This window comes from Schistocerca piceifrons, chromosome 2 (genome assembly GCF_021461385.2).
Source record: "Schistocerca piceifrons isolate TAMUIC-IGC-003096 chromosome 2, iqSchPice1.1, whole genome shotgun sequence".
In the NCBI taxonomy this organism is placed as follows: Eukaryota; Metazoa; Arthropoda; class Insecta; order Orthoptera; family Acrididae; genus Schistocerca; species Schistocerca piceifrons.
In genome coordinates, this window is record NC_060139.1 from 658,105,519 (window position 1) to 658,130,360 (window position 24,842).

Consider the following 24,842-nt stretch of genomic DNA (forward strand, 5'->3'; position numbering starts at 1 on the left):
CGTGGCTAAATAAATAATCTCATTAATTTTGATTGTAATTTTAGCGTGTGCTCTTTTGTCTGTTTACGAATATCAACCGCTGTTTTCAAAGTTTGCCGCTATGCAGCGTTCTTGCCTTTGGTACGACGTCACTGCTCAGACCCGACTATTGGAATCGGACAATAGAAGTTATCTGACATTTTCGCAGACAGATCATTGCGCGTGGACGAGTGTCTTGCATGCAATCATGATTTTTTTTTGCTCTGACATGGACATATATTGTCTCTATCTTTTGATAGTTTGCACTGTACTATTACCGCGTTGCACTACTGTTCGTTACCATTTCGGCGGTACTTTCACGAAATGCTGTGGACGTTGTACTCTTTGTTTCATACACTCAGTCTGTAAATGAAGCTCATCTTCTGATTTTTTTCTTTTGCAGTAGCAATGTCTCATATTTATTTTTCAGTTTTTAATCTCATTTAGTAGTGCAATGATGACCTCATTTGCATAGTCTTTGTAGCTAAGGTTTAAACCTAATCTACAGCATTTATATTTGTTGCATACCAAATTTTGCGCTTGGCTTTCCCATCAGCACAACTATAACGGCATAATGTTTTACATTTTACGCACATTACACATTTTATCGCGCGATTTTCGCAGGTTCAAATATCAGTGCTTATTTTTGGCGATTAGTCATATGACGACGTGACCCCGCACTCGAGAATTCACTTGCATATTTTTCAGTTATTAAGTTTATTTCCGGCATTTTTGTTATTGTATAACACAAAATACACTCTGTTTCTCTGTATATAAAAATGTTCTGCATTTCAGACACTTTTCTCCGGAATTATTAATGTATTTACGATCCAGCTAAACTCACAACTTACATTATGCATCACGTTAACGTTACTAGATTAGAAGCAGTATGGGCGTTCCTAAGTTGCAATTTCTAATTCGAAGTCTGAATAGTAAAACGACTAATGTATGCTGTTTAATATCAAATTACGCGCCGTGAGCGCTCAAAGTCGACTGATCCCTTGAAAATGAGTCATCTGTAGAATCGAGCTTTCTGGTCGAATTATCGACTTTCGCGACTTTTATGTGTCCATTCGCGCACATCTCTACTTGACATACGAAGTCCGAAAAGGAGAGGAAGTGGGTGTTTGTGTGTTATTATTGTCAAACAATGGAAAGTCGCTCGTACATTGGGGGTGTATGATCTCATAAAAAAGGATTTGAATCGTTTGAATGGTATCGTAATTTTTCTCCTCTGCTATAAATTTTTCATTGTGTCATGCGTATCTGTGTCACATAGTGACAGGACTTGATTATCTTGGCGAGAAAAGAATTTTATTGTTAGAAATCAAGAATTTGGTGTTAGTTTTCTCCGTTGTTTATCTGACTTCATTTGTGAACTTTAATGTTTGTTAAAGGCGAATTACTTTTGTAGGTTGTGCCATGCCGGCAGCAGCTAAATTAATGAAATATGAAGAACATAACGTACGCAGTTTGAGAAACAAGATGTTGAAATCTGCATGTGGATAGACAGTACAGTATTGTAACATTTCGCATACGTGAACAAGTTGTCAGTATAGCTTTGTTGCAGGATATGTTGTAATGTTGAATTGCAGTGTATACGGACTCCCACTGACAGTGAAGTCAAGAAATATCAGTGTAGGGCTGTAATTATACTAAGCGTGCAAATACTGTGAAGAAGTCCAGATTACAATGTCACCAAGACCCGGTATGCCTCCAGGCACGAGTACTGACGCACCTCCATCACCACCTCCCAGTGAACCGCCGTCACCGAGACAGATGAAATGTGCTGAAGGGTTGCCAGAGCCTCCTGGTCTAAATGAAGTTGAGATAATTCTCAGACCTAATCGTACCTTAATGGGAAGGAATTGCACAGTCGTTAAATCATTAAAATTGAGAGCTACACGTTACCTTCGAACGACGATTAATGCTTCAAGTAAGTGTTTTTATCGTATTCAGTGATTAATCTGCTCGGCATGCGTTTGTAATAAAGTTTAAAGCCATTGTAGATAATTAGTGTGCCGTAATTTTCCATACTGTAATCTGCTGTTAATTGCGAGATTGTTATATACAGTGTGTGCTTGTTTCGTAACTACGTATGAGGGATAGTAATATATAAAATTTTGCGGGCACTAATATTGCACTATTTTGTCTTGGTATTACTGTGTGTGTGTGTGTGTGTGTGTGTGTGTGTGTGAGGCGTTGGGTCGTATCTAATACAGATTGTTAGATATCTAAGTGAGCCCTCATTTGTGAATTAACGGCTTTCTTTCACATCAGTACATTGCCATTTTGTCTGCCAGCCTACAATCATATGGTGTGTATATTTGCATCTCATGTTACACAGGTGGACTCAGGCTTTCTAGGAAAACATTTTTGTTTGATTTGTTCCCACGAAAGTGGCAAAGAGGCTCAGACAGCAAAGTATTAGGAAAGTAAAGTCATTGTGAAGTACCTGGTGTTAAAATTGGGTAAGCATATACAAGACATAAGATTGAGTCTCTCTGATTTGTTTGTCTTCTGGTAATGTAGGCTTTGACTCATTCCACATCCTTGAAGGTTCTCCGCCTTGGATTCTATGGAACACAGTCATGGGTCACAGTCATGGGTCATTCCATGTCAATTCAACCAATCTGAGAAAATGTTCTAGCTGATAAGTCTCAGATTTACCTGAAATTTAGCACATCAATGCTACCAAGTGTGGAACACTCGTGTACAACATTTTAAGCTCCCCTGCCAATTAGTTCCAGAATTATGGCTTGTGAAAGAAGGTGGTGTGACCCGGAAATATATCTTCAGACCCAACTTCAGGTCTTAATAACTTTGGAACTATTCCGCACAGTCCAGTGAAATTTTTACAACCCAGTAACATCCACTTAGAAAACACACTCTATGAATCAAAACACCAACAACCTATTTCTGAGGGAGAATAAAAAATTCCAAAATGTGATTAAAAAAATGTAATACATTAAAAGGTCCATATTGTAGGTGTCCTCTATGCCAAATATAATTCACTCAGAAAGGGCATAAATTTTTTTGTGGTAGGCCTAAGCTTAATGTGGACTAAACACACACAGAACTCCTATTGCCCATATCAGTCACACAAACAGAGTTACATGCACATGAGAATACAAAAATTTGAAAAAGTGCCTGAAAAACATGGATTTTCTAAGTGTGGTAGCACAAAAGGGACAAGTGATATCAAAGCCAAATTTCAAACAGTGCATAAGTAGACCATAATATAATATGTGGCAAAATTTCAACTTGTTATTGCAAGGCATTTGTGTACAATAGAAGTTGACAGAGAGGTATTTGGTTAAGTTTCTTTTAACATGATTTATTCTAGTTCAGATTGGTCTGTAGCCTACTGTTGTGGCAAGTCCGTATGGAGGCAGAAGAGTGTACTAGTGGTGCTTTTGTTGAAACAAGTTGCTGTATTGGTAGAGCACAAGCATCTGAATTTCATAAAACAAGTGCTTTTGTTGAAACAAGTTGCTGTATTGGTAGAGCACAAGCATCTGAATTTCATAAAACAACATATGAAACAAAATGTGGCATTCGCTTTGTACTGTATGATCTGGATGAATCGGACCAAGATTTGTTGCTATGGAGATCCGGGATACACCCTGTGGGCACAAGAAGTACAGTTCCAGGAAACTTTAGTGTTTGTTATCATCATATGAAAGTGTTTCTGGATAAGTATTCTTTCCTACAAAGAAGTTGTTTAGATCCATTTCAGATTCATAAGAAGACAGTGAAGTGTAGCCACAGAGAAATTGATATAAAATCAGTATCGAAAGTGAATCAGTGCATGGGACTTAACATGAAACGAGGGCAAAAGTTATGTTCCAGGTGTGTTACACTGTTAAAAAATGAAGAATATTCTGGTAATTTACATGACAGTGACTAAGAGTATCAGCCACCTACAACCACAGTGGATGAGCAATTAAATACTTCAGTGGCTGCTCTTGGTTTGTCTCCCATGAAGACACACAAAGTTGGGAAAAAGAGACAGGCCCAGCTACGGTAGAAGAAAACTACAAGAAGCTCAAATGGAATTAAAACACTAAATAGCTGACACACTAATGGTGGAAGAGGAAGAACTATCTACTCCAAAAGAACAGAAATGATGCCAGAAATGCTCTGATTTAGACAAAATTGTGCATGATTTGAAAGAAAAATGTGCCATATCCACCTTCCAGCTGGTCTATTGACTACACCGCAAAGGAATTCAATGTTTCTACATATATGGTAAAGCAAGCTAGGAAAATAAAAGCAACCCAAGGAATGCTTCCACAACTTCAGCAGGCTCAGGGTAAGCAATTGAGTTCAGAAATAAAGGTGCTAGTGTTGGAGTTTTATGAAAATAATGACTACAGTCGAATAATGCCTGGAAAAGAAGACTATATAACGGTGAAAATGGGAAATGTACGTGTACAGATGCAAAAAAGACTTGCTATGCAACATATCAGAACTATATCTAGAATTCAAGGAAAAGTATCCCAATACCAAAGTAGGTTTATCATCTTTTTTTCAATCTTTGGCCAAAATGGGTTGTGCCTGTAAGTGCAAGGGGCACACACAATGTTTGTGTATGTGAGACCCATCAAAATGCTAAGCTGATGTTTGCTGCTATAAAGGATTGTGGTCTGGATTACAAAGGTGCAATGATGCTGCTAGAGTGTGACTTCAGTTCCTACCCAGTGCATGATACACAGGTGTGAAAAGTGTCCAGGTAAGGCAAATCTTGCAGAACCCATGAATAACAAACTGTATGATGATGAACTTGTTTCTTATAAACAATGGACACACATGGATTGCACAAGTCATGAAACAAAGCAAAATAGAGTGGAAGATTTTGTTGAAATGTGTTGTCAAAAAATGGACAAACTGACCACACACAGCAACAGCACAATCGGCTTATCCCCAGTTTTGTAAGGATAATTTGAAAGAAGATGAAATTATAGTAATACTAGACTTTTCTGAAAATTATGCATTTATAGTTAAAGATGCCATCCAAGGATATCATTGAGACAACAGTCGAGCAACCCTCCAGCCATTTGCAATTTACTATAGAGGTGAATCAGGTGATGTGTCTGTCATGAACCTGTGCGTTTTTAGAGACTGTTTAATTCATGAGGCCATTGCAGTTCATGCCCACATTCTGACTGTCATGGCATATGTGAAAAACAAGCTGCCTCACATACATTTTGTGAAATACTTCAGTTATGGGGCAGCCAGTCAGTACAAAAACTGTAAAAATCTCAAAAATGTATGCACACATTGCCATGATTTCCAGATTCACGCAGAATGGAATTTTTTCGCAGCAAGTCACGGTAAAAATGTATGTGATGGTATTGGTGCTACCATTAAGCGCATGGCATCACGAGCTAGAACTACAATGACACCAACATACCTCCCTGGGATGGGCACACCCAAAGTCACTTATAGGTCTTTGATGACTCTTCACCCAAGAGAATATGCTGCACACTTCCTGCCAAGAAATTCTCAATACAGTCACAAATTTCTCTTGATATCTCATATGATCATACTTTTGCTAATAAGTGCAGGTGTGGTACTGAATCAAATGCATTTTGGTAATCAAGAAATAATGTAGCTACCTGATTGTCTTGATCCATGGCCTTCAGGATGTCATGTGAGAAAAGTGCGAGTTGAATTTCACACAATTGATGTTTCCAGAATCTGGACTGATTAGTATGGAGATGATTATTTTGTTTGAGATACCTCATTACAGTTGAGCTCAGAATATGTTTTGTTGTCCTACAACAGATGGATGTCTAGGATACTTTATGATGTTTTCGTGAATCACTTCTGCCACTCTTTTGTAGTAGATGGGTTTGACCCGTCTTTTCTTCCAACTTCTGCGAGTGGTTTTTGTGTTACAAGGATTTATGCTATTTTATGGTAAAAAGAGGGACTAACTAAACTGCTGTTTCAGTATAGACTCAGATGATGATTCCTTTGAGCCCTGGAGCTTTATTCAGTTTTAGTGATTTCATCTGTTTCTCAACACCACTGTCACCAACATCACTCAACTTTCCAGTGGTGCACGAATTAAATTGATTTTCCTTTGGGAAGGAATATCTACAAATGGAGTTTAACAATTGTGCTTTTACTTTGCTATCCTCAATTTCAGCCCCCATCTTGCCCACGAGTGTCTGGCTTTATGTAGGACTAGTATTTCTTTCGGTTTTGAGACACTTCATTTGATAATATTCTGCTATGGCTCTTTTAAGGCTTCATGTCATGGTATCTTGACATCCAAATGCATTTCGTTCAGCATCTGATTGTATATAGCCCTATGCTTGGTTTTACACCTAGCATGCAGTATTCTTTCTTTAGAAATTTCTTTACAGTGACTATACATTGAAGGACCCTACCATCATGAATTTGTGTTCTAGGTACACATCTGCTCAGGGCATGGGCAACTATTCTTTTAAACATGAGCCATAGTTCTTGTACATGCTTCTCTCCTGAAATAAGTTTTTCAACTTTTTTATTGAGATATGACACTGTCTTAGTTTGCTGACTGTATAAGTCAGTGTACTTATTTAGTTGCCCTATGTACGTTGGTAATCATAGTTGCTACAACTGTCTCATGGTCACTGATACGAGTTTCTATGTGAACGTCCTCAAAGAGGTTGGATTTATATGTTGCTAGTACATCCAGTTTATTTCCATCATGAGTGAGCTTCTGAACAATCTGTTCTTTGAGAAGGCATTTAATAATGTTTTGCAGAATGCCTTGTCATGCCCATTACTTACAAAACTAATTTTCCTAATTGATTGTTGGATGGTTAGTCTCCTCCAGTGATGATAATACGATTGGGGAATGTATGTACTATGGAACATCTGTTTTCTCCAAAGTTTTGGGTTATCTTCACCTTTTGTAGTCCTGTCTTCCTCAGTTGCGTGTAATATTAAGGTATATTGATATTTTGGTTATATTTTGTGGTGATTGATAGAAGGATCCGATTGTAGTTTGTGTCCAGTCTTGATACTCGTTGCATGAAGTTACATTATCTGTTTTGGGGGAGGGGGGAGGTGTTCAGTTTCTTGCCTACTGTGACAAATACACTACCTCCATTTACCAGTAGCTATGCTTTTGATGTATGTTAAAATTTTCCCCAAATATCTCATTGCTGTCAATTTTGGATTTTTCTGTACTTAATATGTGAACTCCACTGCTTTTTTGGTGTGCTTCAAACACTGGCACTTTGTTGCTAATGTGTTGGCAGTTAATTACTGAAATGAAACAAAACGAAATGAGTGTATGGCATTGTTGGCCAGGAGGCCCCATCCACTAAGGGTTTAATACTCCCATCTGTAGGTGGTATTTCTTTGGATGATATACTGATGCTTCAGAGTTGTCATTATGCAATCTGGATAAAAAAGTCACCTAATCTAAAAGAAGAATCATGTGCTCCCCATACACTTTCAGCTACCTGGATAGCAGCCTTTGATGTGTAGTGCACTTCTGACCCATTTATTGGGGCCTTTCAGCTCTCGTCCCATGACACAAGTCCAGGAAGTTGCAGCCTAGCTTGTCAGAGAATGTTTGAAGTATCTGGTTCAACCCTTTCACTCCACCCATATCCAGGGAGCCACAAACAGTTCTGGGGACAATGCTGTAAATTGTGAGTTACATTGAAACCCCCTGAACAAGACTGATCTTCTCAACCTGCTCTGTCAGTCTTTGGAACAATCCAAGTATGACTTCAAAGCCTGACAGCAGGCATCTTTTATTCCAGTGTGTGCCACAAAATTTGCAGTTGGTTGCACCCTGTGCCCCTCAGTGGCTTCCTTGGTCAACATTGAGTGAAGTCCCCAAGAATACACACTGAATACGCTTGGTGTCCTTCCAGTCTTCCAGTCCCTTGCTGCCAGTTCCCTAAGGGGTGCCATTATTCATCCTAATCTTGTATGTTTGCCTCCTCTTGATACAGCAGGTTTGCCAATAGGGGAAATGAGTCCTGCTAGCTCAGTCAGTTTCAGTGAAAGCCAAAACTTCAAACTTGTTGGTTAGGGGATTGGTATAATACCTTAAGTTCTCCCTGGTCCCTGTCTCATTTGTACAGGGTGCCTAGCCCTACCACTAATGCCCATGACACTGTCATGTGGATGAGTGGTGACAGATCCTCTACTTCTCGTAGAGGAGACAAGATCCACAGAAGAGGATAGTGCTTAATTCTCCTGTTACCAAGCTTTTTCACACCTCTATTTTACCAAACGGGGTATTTGGACTACCGCAAAAGAGTTTTGTGTTTTATTGTTATATTTGTTCTCAGTTTTTGTTATTTCCATTGAATGGGTTTATTTAGTATTGAAAAACAGCTTTTCAGGTTATTGGAAGTATTTAATCAAATCACAGATACAAAGTACAAAAAATTTTTGTATCTTTCACTAAATTCAGTACTCAATGAACAGAAAATTACTAATCTATGTACCTTAACAGTTACTGCAGGAAAATAACACAAGACTTTTTTCAACTTTTCAGTCTAGTACATTTTTGCCCTGCATGCACTTCACAGTAACAGTTTCTCCTCTGTATATATTACAAACAGGTTTCTTGCACATTACACAACAGAATCTTGTTTCCCAATCTTCGTTTCTCTTGCAATCTTGACATTGTTGTGGCGTTGGTAACTTGGAACAATGGGTGTGGATCACTGCTGTAGGAATTGCAATACCACAAGCTTTCAGTGCATCTTGTACATCTTTATGAAGACGGTTGATATTTTTGGCTTTTTCTTCCATGTTGCCTTTGCTGAGTCCAAATGCCAGTTCAGTCGTGAAACGTTTACGTCGGCTTCGGTTATTCTTCTGCCATTCAGGAAATCTTTGAGTGTACAGAATATATGCATTTAGTGCTGCAATATCTATCATTTCATGGAGAAGAAGTAAAAACTTTGAGGTTCGCCGATGACATTGTAATTCTGTCAGAGACAGCAAAGGACTTGGAAGATCAGTTGAACAGAATGGACAGTGTCTTGAAAGGAGGATATAAGATGAACATCAACAAGGGCAAAACGAGGATAATGGAATGTAGTCGAATTAAGTCGGGTGATGCTGAAGGAATTAGATTAGGAAATGAGACACTTAAAGTAGTAAAGGAGTTTTGCTATTTAGGGAGTAAAATAACCGCTGATGGTCGAAGTAGAGAGGATATAAAATGTAGACTGGCAATGGCAAGGAAAGCGTTTCTGAAGAAGAGAAATTTGTTAACATAGAGTATAGATTTAAGTGTCAGGAAGTCGTTTCTGAAAGTATTTGTATGGAGTGTAGCCATGTATGGAAGTGAAACATGGACAATAACTAGTTTGGACAAGAAGAGAATAGAAGCTTTCGAAATGTGGTGCTACAGAAGAATGCTGAAGATAAGGTGGGTAGATTACGTAACTAATGAGGGGGTATTGAATAGGATTGGGGAGAAGAGGAGTTTGTGGCACAACTTGACTAGAAGAAGGGATCGGTTGGTAGGACATGTTTTGAGGCATCGAGGGATCACAAATTTAGCATTGGAGGGCACCGTGGAGGGTAAAAATCATAGAGGGAGACCAAGAGATGAATACACTAAGCAGATTCAGAAGGATGTAGGTTGCAGTAGGTACTGGGAGTTGAAGAAGCTTGCACAGGATAGAGTAGCATGGAGAGCTGCATCAAACCAGTCTCAGGACTGAAGACCACAACAACAACAACAACAACAACATCTATCATTTCCATGACTATTTTTAATGGCCACCACCTTGTTCCTCTAACACAACTGTATTCTCTTGTCATTTTATCTCCATTATCTACAGCACCTTTGGTTTTGTTGTAGTGCAGTATGATTTCAGGTTTGTGTTCACTTTCTTCACCACTCACTTGTCTCTCATTATACTGAATAGAGAGTAGTATTACTGCCTTTGCCTTCTTTGGAACATAGAAACTAGGGTCAAGTCATTTGTGAAACCAAACATTGAAGAGTGAACTTCTCTCTTTCTGTTTGGCAAGAATTTCTTCGGAATCTCTTTCTTATTGGAACGAAAGGTACCAACCAATGTTGTGTTTCGTTTTAGTAGTTCAGCAGCCAGTGGAAAACTGGTGAAAAAATTATCAGTTGTTACACCATGACCGTTATTCAGAAATGGTTCCATCAGATCCAAAACAACTCTCTGTCCTTGATTCACTTCCCGAGTATTGTCCACCATTCCTGTGTAAATTTGGATCTGTAATAAGTAAGATGTCTTCACTTCGGCACAAACCCAAATTTTAATGCCATACTTGCTAAGCTTGCTCTTCATATAAACCATATAAGGGCAGTTTCCTCAGTACGTTGCTAATTGTTCATCAGTTGTCATGTATTCATAACGACAGAAGTTCTTGCACAGGTTAGACTGAAATTTGTCGAACACTACCCTGATGCCTTGTAGCTTGTCCTTGGTTTCTTCAATTCTCTGTGCTCTTGTGTCTGTATTGTCAAATCGCAAGAATTTCAGTATAGACAAAAATCGGTTTCTTGACATGGCAGCAGAAAAGAATGATTGCCGAAAGGCAACATTACCTCCCCACAGATCGGAAGCACTTGTGCAATGTCCATGAGTTCGAACAGCTCAAATTGCTAATACAGCGTACACTTCAGTTGCATTTATATCTTTCCATGTCGTTTTGTTCGAATAATGAGCTGCATTCCACAAAGAAATTACTCGTTGGCTTTACTGTTTGTTTCTTTTACAATGATGCTCATGATTTCCAGTGAGATAAATAATAAAAATGACTCTGTTATTGTTTTGATTGTTTTTCCATCATTCACTGGGCCAGGTGTTATGTTCAAAATGTTGCGACGTCGACGCCGCCCACCTTTTGGTGGTTCACTAGAAAATTGTAGTCCACTTCTAGAAACAGACCAATCTCCAGTGTCTTCGTCTTCTTCTTCATAACAAATAAGCATGGTTTTAGAAAGCATCTCTCATACAAAACTCAGCTTGCCCTTTTCTACATTATATACTGAGAATTGTGGATGAAGGGCAACAGGCAGATTCCATATTTCTAGATTTCTGAAAATCATGTCACATGGTGCCCCACAGCAGGCTGTTCATGGAGGTAGGGCATATGGAATAAGTTCAGAGATATGTGAGTGGCTCAAAGACTTCTTAAGTAATACAACCCAGTATGTTGTGCTCGACAGTGAATGCTCGTCATAGACAAGGGTATGCCCCAGGGAAATGTGATAGGACTGCTGCTGATATTCTCTACATAAATAAATGATTTGGTGGACAGGATGGGCAGCAGTCTCGGTTGTTTGTTGATGATGCTGAAGGTGTCTTTGTTGGATGATTGTAAGAAGATACAAGATGACTTAGATAAAATTTTCAGTTGGTGCAATGAATGCCCTAAATGTGGAAAAATGTAAGTTAATGCAGGTAAATAGGAAGATCAAACCTGTAATGTTTGGATCTAGTATTACTAGTGTCCTGCTTGACACAGTCAAGTCATTTAAATATGTGGGCATAACATTGCAAAGTGACACGAAGTGGAATGAGCATGTGAGAACTGTGGTAGGGAAGATGAACAGTCAGCTTCTGTTTCTGGGGAGAATTCTAGGACAGTGTGGTTCACCTGTAAAGGAGACCGCATATAGGCTGCTGGTGTGATCTATTCTTGAGCACTGCTTGAGTGTTTGAGATCCGTACTAGGTCAGATTGAAGGAAGACATTGAAGCAGTTCAGAAGCGGGCTGCTAGGTTTGTTACCGGTAGGTTTGAACAACATGTAAGTGTTACAGAGATGCTTCAGGAATTCTAATGGGAATCCCTGGAGGAAAGGCAATGTTCTTTTTGAGAAACACTATTGAGAAAATTTAGAGAACTGGCAATTGAAGCTGACTGCTGAATGATTCTACTGCTACCAACATACATTGTGTGTAAGAACCATGAAGATAAGATTGAGAAAATAATGCTCATATAGAGCCATATAATCATTTTTGCCTTGCTCTATTTCCAAGTGGAACAGGAAAGGAAATGACAAGTAGTGGTAAATGTTACCCTCTGCCGCGCAAGACACTGTATGTTGCGAAGTATCTGTGTAGATATAGATCTGTGCTGTATCACTGAAAAGTCTTCAGAATCGATTCTGTATTTTTGGACTTTAGTGGACAGCCTACAGTGCGATAGTGTTGAAACTTGCTAGAAATCTAGCACTATAGAATTCCTTGTTGACCTGTATCCATGGCACACTGAATATAATGTGTGAAAAGGGTGAGCTGTATTTCATGCTACGTCTGTATTGATTTATGGATAGTAAGCTAATTCCCTCCACCCTCCCTCTCCCCCTCCTCCCTCCACACTATCCCTCTCCCCCTCCACCCCCTCTGCCTCCCCCCTCCATCCCCTCTGCCTCCCCCCTCCATCCCCTCTGCCTCCCCCCTCCATACCCTCTGCCTCCCCCCTCCATCCCCTCTGCCTCTCCTGTCACGCCGTCGCCCTCTCCTCTCCTCTCCTCTCCTCTCGCTCTCTCTCTCTCTCACTCTCTCTCTCTCTCTCTCTCTCTCTCTCTCTCACACACACACACACACACACACACACACACACACACAAAACTACTTTTCCAGTTGCTTAGCAGTGTGATGTTTTAATGACTTTGTTTTTTATATCTGTGTAAGCAGATACAAATATATCATTGATGGTTTTTTTCCCTTTTTTTGGGTTGTAATTTTTAATTGTTAAAACTTGTGAATCGGATGGATGATGAGAGTGGGAAACATTATTTGGTATCTGGTTTCATCGAACAAAAATTTTGCTGATCGAGCTTCTAGCCCCTAACGTGTGAGCTGATTAAAGTCAATAACCACCGTATTTTGGTGCAACAGTGTAATTCTATCTTACTTCGAAGCAAGGTAATTTATGAAACAGAATGAAATGGGACTAAAGGGCTATATTATTTTTGTACCCCTTCTTACTGGAGAACTATTCTGTCCTGTATGAGATGCCACATGTTAAACAGTTAACTGTGTGCATGAGTGGCGTACTAAAAACTCTTTGGTAGGAAAGCACAAAGAGAACTAGTCTCTTCTGTGTTCTTGTACAGTGATTATCAGGGTGCACTTGTGGATGTGAAAGCAGATTTGAGCAAGGGGAGAACTATTGCGCTTTACTTACTGCTTCTTTTCTGTCAAATTCCTGTTTGGATGCTTTTGTTATCGTAATGTAATGAGCTCTTGTCATATACATGTGCTCCAAGCAACTCCTTTGCTTTCCCAACATCGTTTCCAAAGTTCCATTTCAAAACATTTGCTAACCCTTTAGTATTGTGTTCTGTCATGAAGCACATAACTATTTTATAATGGTGATATATGTATCTTTTTGTTCTTTTAATGTAGTGTATATTGTAAATAGGTAAAGTTATATTGACAACACAGTGTTATATTTTATGTGTACACTATTTTGTTTGTTGCAGTTGATCACTTGAAGGAGTACTTGCAGTATTGTTTGTCACATGACCTGCAATGTGATATTAAAGTGGCAGACATGTCTATTTATGTACAACCAGCACCTCATGGCCCAATGATTGAAGTTAAGGGAACCCAGACAATCCGTTGTGTCCGGTACAAGTACTGGAGGTTTAGCTTATCACCTATTACACTTTATTATTGCTGCAAGAAAGGCTGATTTCACAGTATTCACCTACATTTTTCAGGCATGAATGTACGCTAATGAAAAAAGGACTCTGAAATGGATATTGAGACAACCCATAATTTATTTATAAAATGATGAGCAATAAAAGTGTTAGTATAATGGTTATGAAAACTAGAATTTTGAGAGATTTCACATGTGAAAAAGATTTGAGTATATGTGAGACAACTTGGGAGCACACAGAATTTGGCTGTGCATTAGAGATTGTCAGTAGTGATAAACTGTAAGTAAGTTTAAGTTATCTTGCTATATTTTATCAGTTGCAAGGAATGTAAGACCTATTCATTTGTATAAAGAAAGTGGTCTCTTGTACATAATTACTAGTCAGAATTCATATATTACTGGAAAATATATTATTTGAAACCAAACATAGAACACTTGACACAGTCTAGTTACCCCCAAGACTAAACATATACCAAGTTAAATATTTCTATAACAGACCTCATCTAAATGCTTTCCTCACTTCTTGAAACTAAATGCAGGTAGTCTACAAGACTAGTTACCGTATATCCTTTTTCCTTGATTTTCATTCTTTCATTCTCTCCTTCAATTCCTTTTGTCTGATCTTTTAACCTGTTGTAGGTAATGATATTCCATATTTGTCTGGAACCATAACTGTAGGGTCATGTAGCAGCAATAATATAAGGCCTTGATGACAACAGAAACAGTCATTGACTGCTCTAGGGTAACTTTACTGATTGAAATTTCAGTGCTATTCATTCACAATGAGACAATCCCAAACATGCATAATAATAAAACCCTTTATAGTCACAATTTCTACTGGAAGAGACAGACTGATTATAGGAAGTGAGAGAGAGAATCTGTAACATATCTTGCTCTGCTGTGACAATTGGGAGACTGCACATTTCAGCTGTTGACTAAATTAAAAAAGCCAACCCCAGTAAATGAGCATATTTGCTGCTCACTAAAAAGTATTTTATCAAAGTAACATTTCCAGTCTAGGAATATAACACTGTTGTGGTATATAATAGTCCAGTGTAGTCATTCACATCCTAAAAGTGCATACTAAATCTAATGCTAAACAGTAATCAAAATAATATCCATTTAAAGTCTAGAATCTTGTGCAAGTAGTTAGGTGGTTACACATTACAACAGCTTTCTGCACATTTTGTCTCGACACTCTTTGTTGTCATTGCATTAATAAAAGATGTGCTCATACAACTGTAGTGTGCATTTTCACATATTTGAATGTAATTTTTAAGCATGTTAATGGAGAAAATTGTAATAGACTGAAGTCCCATGTTAATATTAACAACTTTAGAAACTCTCTCTTCCTATCCTTTCATTCAATATTAGTAGATTTCTTAATACTGAATGAGTCTTCCACAATGTGTGTACAACATCAGTAAACATGTATTCAATGGTTAAACGGTAGGCAGTTAGCTTTAAGAAGTGATTGTGCCTCTGTTTATGCAGTCCTTATAATGAACGGTGGCTGTTTATTGTTCTGTCCAATCATGGTACTCTACTACATGCACTGGTTGACTGCTAAAACTGTGCATATTCTGTTAGTGGGTGATGCATTTTTCTTAAATTTATCTTTTCATGGTATGTTACCAGCAAGATCAATCTTGCTGTGAGAACATTCTCAGATAAACACTAAAAGTGATGAATTTGCATGTTTTACATGACCACTGTTTTGTTTTTAACAAACCTAATTCAGTTTTCAAAGGTCGACATATCACGTCTTCTAAATTTTTTGGTGGTTAAGTTCAGTTTTCATTTTTTTTATTGTCATCCAAAGAAGTTACTTCTGGCTTTTATAATCAACTGATAAGATATCAGGAAAGTCATTGTACATGGGAAGTTCCTCACCTACAAATAAGTATTGTGGGTGTTATATAAAAAAAAATTGTGTTCTCTCGTGCAAGTGATTTTTGATTTTGATAGACCAAATCCAACTTCAGTGATAATTCTACAGCATATGAGGTTAGCCATACAGCAGGTAGTATGCATTTGATAATATCTTGACTAGTGCAGCATTGGTGCATTTTTAATTCTGAATTATAATGCATGTTAAATACTTTATCATTGTGAGTTAGATATCTAACTTAATTTGAACTAGTGTGAGTAGGATGTGGGTATGAATGTGGGGAAGGGTATGTGGAAAGAGGCTATTGAAAATGATTGTCATATGTTAATCATTGCAGTTAATAAGATTCATCATCTTATGGGGTATCCATTGCAATACTTCTGGATGAGTGATAATATCAGAATCTTTAACAATACAGTACTCTGTAAGTAGACAAGATTAGAGAAACAGATGTATGCAAGCACTCAATCTGTTATAAGAAATTTGAATTTTACTGCCTTGACATTTGCTTGTAGCTAAACATGAAAGATGTTGTTAATACTTACAGCAATTTACAAACTGATTGACTAAAAATTATGGTATTAAAAAGTAGAGTTTGAGTCAAAGAACAATTATTTAATCTGATTGGATTATTAGTACACTGGTCAGCTTTATTAATTTAATTTTAATAATAGAAACTAGTACATTCTGAAATCCACTATAATTCCTCTAACTGCAATGCAGTACAGAATCAAATACATTAATTTTTCCTTCTTATAAGCCTATATATATTGTTGTTGTTGTTTTCTGTCTGAAGACTGATTTGATGCCGCTCTCCATACTACACCATCCTGTGCATGCTTTTTTATCTCCAAATAACTACTGCAATCTACATCCTTTCAAATCTGCTTACTGTGTTAATCTCTCTCTACAATCTCCCTCCCCCCCCCCCCCCCTCCCCCTCCCTACTTACCTCCAGTACTAAATTGGTGATCCCTTGATGTCTCAGAATGTGTCCTATTAACTAATCCCTTCTTTTAGTCAAGTTGTGGCATAAATTTCTTTTCTCCTCTCATTAGTTACATGATCTACCCATCTAATCTTCAGCATTTTTCTGTAGCACCATATTACAAAGGTTTCTGTTCTCTTCTGCCTAAGCTGTTTATGAGCTCTGTTTCATTTCCATATATGGTTATGGTGCAGACAAATACCTTCAGAAAAGACTTCCAAACATCTAAATGTGTGTCTGATATTACCAAAGTTCTCTTCTTTAGCAATGCTTCTCTCGCTATTGCCAGTCACTTTTTATATCCTGTCTAGTTTGGCCATCATTAATTATCTTACTGCCCATATAGCAAAACTTGTTTCCTACTTATAGTGTCTCATTTTGTAATCTAATTCCAGACTACATTCCATTACTCTTGTTTTGCTTTTGTTGGTGTTATTCTTCCTCCTTTCAAGACACTGTCCATTCTGTTCAACTTCTCTTCCAAGTCCTTTGCTGTCATTTATAAACCCTAAAAGTTTTTATTTCTTCTTCCTGAACTTTAATTCCATCTTCGTTAGTTACTTTCATGTTCCATGGATCATTTTGCACAATAAATTATAATGCTGTGGAATTAATTTTACATTCACATTGCAAATTAATTTGTAAATGTGGCTACATGCTGAACATTTGTAATTTTTTAAAAATAAATATACAGATGTGAGTTAATAATTCCTATCCCACACATTTTAAACATTACAGAAATAGCAATTCTTCTGCGGAGTAGGAGGAGTTGTCAAGGAGAAACTTTTTCAGTTTTATTTTTAAATTTCTTTGGCGTTGCTTAGACATTTTATATCACTGGGTAAGTGATCAAAAATTTTAGCTACTGCGTTATGCAATGTTTTCTGTGCTAAAGTCAACTTTAATATGAAGTAATCAGTGTCATATTTCCTTCTGGTATTGTGGTTATGTACATCATTGTTTCTTTTGAACGGCAGTGAATTATTTACAACAAACTTCATGAGGGAATTATTATACTGCGAAGCAGTAGTCTGAATACGTAACTCCTTAAACAGATGTCTACAAGATGATCGTGGGTGAGCACCTCATGTTATTATTAGAGCATGTTTTCTTTCTTAAAGATTTGTTTCTCCAAAACTTTGTTCCATAGAACATCAGTGAATGAAAAGATCCAAAATATGTCAACTCACTGATTTGTCCCTCCCAAAGATTCACTATGATTTTAAGTGCAAAAGTGAAGTAAGTTTTTTTGTGTTTCAAATTTCTCTTTGGTGTCCTTTGCTGCTGGCTCAGTGTACAGATTTGAATAACATCGGGGATAGGCTACAATCCTGTCTGTCTCCTCTCAACCACTGCTTCCCTTCCATGCCCCTTGACTCACATAACTGCAGTGTGGTTACTGTGCAAGTCGTAAATAACCTTTTGTCCCCTGTATTTTACCCTGACTGCCTTCAAAATTTCAAAGCCTTTATTCCAGTCAGCATTGTCAAATACTTTGTTTAAACCTACAAATGCTATAAATGTAAGTTGGCCTTTATCTTCGAAGGGAAATTGTAAGGTCAGTATTGCTTCGGGTGTTCCTGTATTTTTCAGGAATCCAAATTGATCTTCCCGTGAGGTCACCTCCTACCAGTTGTTCCATTCTTCTGTAAAGAATCCACATTAGGAATTTTTGACCGTGACTAATGAAACTGATAGATTGGTAATATTCACAAATGTAAATCCTTGTAAAGATATTAAAATTCTGACCTTTTGTGACTGCTTGCTTTCAAAATTATTTTCCTTTCCCTGTAATCAATATTGCTGTTGCACACTAATTACTTGGAGGTAGTTGCTTCAAATCCTTTTGATGGAAATTTTCATCATCAGCATTTCACCAACAAATGTATAATCAGACTGTGGAAGTGAATTAGCTTAAATTGTGAATTTGTCAAAGATTTCCAATAAAATGAGAGTATGTGATATTTTTCTTTCCCTGGTTGAATAGAATAAACTAAGTGCCACCATGAGGTTTCATTCTTTTGCTTCTCTCACATCATCATCATCATCATCATCATCATCATCATTATTACGAGCAACAGAAGCAATCACCACTAACACGTGATGTTATACTGTACAAAACTACTGTCACCTGTCAATATCTACAGCATTTACACCAAAGACACAAATCATGTTTTGGCACAGAAACATGTCTAAAGGGTGACAAATAAAGAAATCCTTATAAATGTAGGCAGCTGAATGCATAGAGAGCATCTCAGCCACCAACACTATGTAACTGCATCTTTAACAGCTGCATCTGAAGAAGAAATGTGGAAGGATGTGTAAATATAGTTGCGACATGAAAATTACAAGCTGGCAAACATATTTTCTGGAAAGAATAGTGTGCTGAAATTATGAAAGATACTGAATCATTATTTAAGTGATACTCAACATTTTTAAGAATGACTACAGTTCACATAACTATTGAAAAATCTTGATTTCAATTGATACCACTTTCATTCTTCACCCAACGGTCCTAGAAGCTTTGGTTATTATTTTATTCTTAAATAAATATTGAAAGAATTTTTACTTGGCAGATGGCACTATAGATAATAATATAAAAAGGCACTAAATATCAGATTCAGAAATTGCTTCATTAGCCAAATGAAGGGAATAGGACAGCTGCATCATGAAGTAGAAAAGTTGTCAAGGTCAATTGGGCCCAGTAAGAAGAGCAGTTATTGTTTTATGATTGTTGAATCCATTAGCTTTGTTGTAATACAATGACATTTTATGATTTTTACCTCCAGTACTAAAGAAACCTGTGGTAGTTTTAGTATAAAAATATCTTTGTTGCATACAGTGTTGCATGGACCATGTTAATTTTAATACTTTATGAAGTTGATTATATTTGTGTAAAATAACTTGCTCGGGAACCGTTACAATTATATTTGTATTCTACACATTCATTTCCTTGTTGGTTCCTCGTGACAGCTAAGAGGAAAGAAGCAGTGATACATTAATATAGAATGATTTAAAGATCTTGTGCTGATTCTGCTGCTACTTATAGTTACAGCAGACTTGATAGCTGTTCATAATTGTTATGTAGCTCTATGAATGCAACTGAGTAAATGAGTTGAAATTATAGATGAAATATGATGTTAATTTCATCTTGGTGTAACATTATCATATAGAAATTAAAAGCTTATTTTGTATTGATTTGTCTGATGTTCTTGTTTGCTCTTCAGGATTTGTTACAAATTGTATCATTTATTTTCACATTGAGCTGTAAAATCTTATATGAATTATATCATTAGAGAAGTAGCTTCAGTCTTACATTACTACATTGTAGGTAGATGATGATGGGTAGCTGACTTTTCTGGAATATTTGTATGACAACAATCATCTTCAAAGTGAAACCAGAGTAAAATTTTGTACTGTTCACTAAAAGGTCCTAGATGCATACTGACAAAAGAAAAGAAGGAAAAAGCTAGTTGTTGTTACCTTAGGTCTTTTGCTGAGAAAAAGAGGTGAGAAATGGGTTGAAGGAAGTGGGGTGATGCAGTGTTAATTTCCCTAAATCAAATTAGTTAAATATTAGGATTGATTATTTGACAAAGTTAGAGCCAGTTTTCTATATGATTGTATGCTCTGTTTAACAACAACATTGTTAATGGGATGTCAGACTCTAATCTTCCTACCTTTTCAGCAAAGTAGTGTAAACATCACACAAGATCCCAGGTCATGGGAGACGTAGCAAGAGAGAAAGTGAGGAAAATAAACATTGAAATACTAGAACACCAGAAATGTGGGAATCGCCGAATAGAGGGAAATGTTTGGTGTACCAAACTATTACTGTATAATGACATATGTGTATAAGATAAATTTCAGACAGATTTCTTCTCAGTTGCACCATAAAAGAATGAGGAAAGCTCTCACTCGCCAACAGTCCTTGTACGTGGCATCTTGACACATCGTGATGGTGTTACTTGTGCTATGTTTCACTATGAGGAATTCTGATATGATTGGGTTACATATATGCTGATATTCCTGCCAGAAACAATATATTTTCCAGCAAATTATTAATTCTTCTTACAATTTAAACACAGCTTCAGTTTTCAGTATAAGTAATAATTTATTTTATACAAAATTTATATAAAAAATTAAATTTCTGGGAGGTTAATGTAGTGAAATTTTGTAGTGTTCAGTCATAGAACATGAGATTCATGTTGTGTTGCTGAAGGTAGAATGTAATTCACTTCCTCAATTTTTTTTTTTTTTTTTTTTTTTTTTTTTTTTTTTTAAATTAAGAGATATTTATTGCCTCTTTCTAATGCTGGTATAGAACATCTGTACATGTCTTCGAAACCTTCTGACTTTTCACTTTTTAGGGAACATTTCATCAAATGGTACTTTCAGAAATACTCCTCTTGAAATATTCAGGAATATACGACTGAGGGCAGTTTCTAGGGTAGGCTTTAATTCAGCAAAAATTTCCTTCCAGTTTTCATTTAGGAATTTATTCATGTTCTCGTCTGCAAAAAGAAAAGGCAGAGTATGATTACATTTATAATTGCATTGTACTGTATTGCATAGTATAATATACTAGTCAAAGACATCTGAAGTGTCTTGCACATGTATATATTATAGTTTCCTATTGACTTCGTATTTTCTCATCTAGAAAAGTGTGTTCTCTCTGTGATTTCCTTTCAATGGAATCCATAGAGGAAAACACTATTTTGTTTGAAAGCTGGAAATTACAGCTATTACCAACCCGTGTAGAAAATATAATGCAAGTATGAATTAAAGAAATCTTAACTCAATTATGGCTATAAACAGTTGTAAAGAGTGTGTTTATTAATTCCTATTGCTAATTTTGAACTTTTCATCACTTATTCTCAGAGTACACATACAGAAGATGAGTGAGAAATGTCTCAAATGTAATGGTCTGAAAAAACAAATATTTCTCAAAATTGATTGTACATACTGTCATTAAAAATATCTGCAATAATTAAGCTGGTGTTTGTAACATTAATTAAGCTAAAAAGTACTGTGCTAAGTCACAGTAACTGTCAGTATTATTTAATTATACCATGTAAATTGCTTAGATTATACGAGGGCCGTTCAGAAAGTAACCTCCGGTTGATTTAAAAAAATACACCAAGTTAAATAAAAATATTTTAATATATACATCTTACAACTACATCTTTGCACTATTTTTCTACATAGTCTCCATAGCGATTGAGGCACTTATCGTATCTCTTCACAAGCTTTGAAATTCCTTCTGCATAAAAATCACCCGCTTGTGCCTGGAGCCAGCCTGTGACCGCATCTTTGAGCTCTTCGTCGTCATCAAACCGCTGTGACCCGAGCCATTTCTTCAAATGCATGAAGAGGTGATAATCACTTGGCGCCAGGTCTGGGCTGTTAGGTGGATGGTTGATAACGTCCCACTTGAAGGACTCAAGAAGGGCCGTTGTTCTGCGAGCAGAGTGAGGACGGGCGTTATCGTGCAAAAAAACGATACCGGAAGTCAGCATACCACGGCGTTTGTTCTGTATAGCCCGTCGTAACTTTTTTATTGTTTCACAGTACACGTCTTGATTAATGGTCGTACCACGTTCCATGAATTCAACCAACAACACCCCTTTGGCATCCCAAAACACCGTTGCCATGTTTTCTGGCAGAAAAATCTTGCGAGGCTTTTCTTGGTTTGGTAGGCGAATTTGAATGTGCTCACATCTTTGATTGTTCTTTTGCATCAGGGTTCACGTACTTAATCCAGGTTTCGTCACCGGTCACGATTCTGTTTAACAATGGTTCTCCTTCATCCTCATAACGTGACAGAAAGTCTAATGCAGAGGCCATTCTTTGAGTTTTGTGGTGGTCGGTAAGAATTTTGGGCACGCATCGTGCACAGAACTTACGGTAACCCAATCTTGCTGTCACTATCTCGTACAAGAGAGTCTTAGAAATCTGTGGAAAACCAGTAGACAACTCCAACATTGAGAAACGTCGATTTTCACGAACTTTTGCATCAACTGTCTGAACGAGTTCGTCAGTCACCAATGATGGTCTACCACTCCTCTCTTCATCATGAATGTTTTCTCGTCCACTTTTAAATAAACGTACCGATTCACGGACAACTCCTTCACTCATAACTCTTGGTCCGTACACGGCACAAAGCTCACGATGAATAGCTGCTGCAGAATATCCTTTGGCTGTAAAAAACCTTATGACAGCACGCACTTCACATTTGGCGGGGTTTTCTGTTGCAGCACACATTTCAAACTGCCACAAAAACTAAACTAGCGCAGGTACGACGTTCACTCGACCACGGCTTGATGCTGACTGACCTGTTGAGTGCGTGAACACACAGATGGCGTCGCTACTCCCCCCACAACCCGCACTGTGACCAATCGGAGGTTACTTTCTGAACCGCCCTCGTATTTCTTATAGTCTGTATAGAAGTACTGTGAGAAGTGTCTGAATTAACTCAGTGGGATACAATAATTTTTTGTACCAAAATGTTGAAAGCTTCATCTGAATAGTTTATTATACTTTGACTAAAGTTCAGTCTTCATCACACTATTTATGTTTTAATGATATAGGTAACCGGTTTCGGTTCTTTTTACAAAACCATCATCAGACCTGTGGATAAATTTTAGGAAATACTAGAAACCAATCTTTAAATAAAATGAAAGTGTCTAATGATGTCAAAATTTAACAAGATAAAATAAAATTAATTATACCCATGGCTCCCTTAGGATGGTAGGCGGAGCTCTCCTTGCTGCTACGCAGTCAACTGATGGTTATGAGTGCTGAGCACGAGCTTAAATATGCAGAGGCTCCGCCTACTTCCTGTCACACTACTTCACAACTGCCAATCAGCGTTCATAATATGACGCCATCGTCAAAGTATAAAAGTAGGAAATACACTAATAACATAAAATTGATTCATTTAAATGTCTGATTAATAGATAGTTAGTATGTGTACATCTTATTTATATTTTGGATAAAAACAGTAAACTACGATGTGTAATAGTTGTGCCCTCTATGGGCAACCTTAATACTATTACAGTGTCAGTTACATCAAATATGTGAAAGACCTTGGAGTTGTGGTATATATCGATTATACCGAGTCGCCTACTTCACAATTGCATCTTTGTTGGATGCTACAGAATCGTCTACTTTAACTATAGTTTTCATAGCAATATTCTTTATAGCAGTAGGGTAGCAGCCAAAAGTACGTTCCACATTATGTATGTCTGAATAACTGATGCGACTGCTGATAATTTTTTTTTTTAAACTTATCGATCTAATAGTTTTTTTTATAATAATCAATGTCAATTTAATTTTTTTTATGTTGTACAACATATTTTACATACATAGCTTTTGCCATGGGTATAACTAGTCTTATATTTTAAAAAACAAAAGAGTATATGTATTCATTATAAAATTTCGTCAAATAGGTCGTAATAATATTTTTCGCGAAAATCTAATTGTTCATTGAGCAGCATTGATGATTTGGTTTTCAAATGAGCATATATCTCGATTTCTTCTAGGATATTCATAAGTAAGCCTTTATTTGCATAATGAAGAACTTGTAAATTCTGCTCTACTGTCCCCTCAGCATGATTATTGAATGCTAGATGATGGCCGAATACAGACTTTGTTCGTGAGGTACCCGACGTATGTTCTTTGTACCTTACTGCAAAATTTCGACCTGTTTGGCCGATATATATTTCCTCACAGTCTCTACATTAGATCTTGTACACTCCTGATCTAGTAGATTTTCCATTATCTTTACTTACGGTGTGTCTTAATTTTTGTTGTAAAGTATTGTCAGCTGTAAATGCTATTGTTATTCCAGAATTTTTGAATAAATTAGTAATTCTATCTGATATGTTTCCCATATATGTCATCTTCATATATTTTGGATTACCTATTAGTGGAGTACTTTGTGATTGTTGCACTTTATTAAAAATGATATCTACCTGTCGTGTGTCGAAATAGTTGGTTTTTGCAATTTGTTTTAAGATGGTCATTTCCTTTTTGATCTCATTAGCATCTAGCGGTAATTTTAGTATTCGGTGTATCATAGACTGCAGCATCCAACAAAGATGCAATTGCGATGTAGGCGACTCGGTATAATCGATATATACCACAACTCCAAGGACTTTCACATATTTGATGTAACTGACACTGTAATAGTATTAAGGTTGCCCATAGAGGGCACAACTATTACACATCGTAGTTTACTGTTTTTATCCAAAATATAAATAAGATGTACACATACTAACTATCTATTAATCAGACATTTAAATGAGTCA

General features: G+C 37.0%; 1 protein-coding gene and 1 long non-coding RNA gene across 2 annotated transcripts in view; one reads left to right on the forward strand and one right to left on the reverse strand.

The window, feature by feature from the left end:
• Positions 1 to 1,096: 1,096 nt before the first annotated feature.
• On the forward strand, positions 1,097 to 16,487 carry LOC124777680. The gene is made up of 3 exons (XR_007015764.1): positions 1,097 to 1,233; positions 1,433 to 1,954; positions 13,473 to 16,487. It is a non-coding gene; the product is annotated as an uncharacterized LOC124777680 (long non-coding RNA).
• Positions 16,488 to 20,624: 4,137 nt separating this feature from the next.
• The window catches only part of LOC124774984 (protein takeout-like), a 74,697-nt gene continuing 70,479 nt past the window's right edge, over positions 20,625 to 24,842 (reverse strand). Inside the window, exon 6 of the mRNA XM_047249728.1 lies at positions 20,625 to 21,044. Within this exon, the coding sequence (XP_047105684.1) occupies positions 20,890 to 21,044 (155 nt within the window). The 3' untranslated portion in view covers positions 20,625 to 20,889. The remainder of the gene's footprint in view (positions 21,045 to 24,842) is intronic.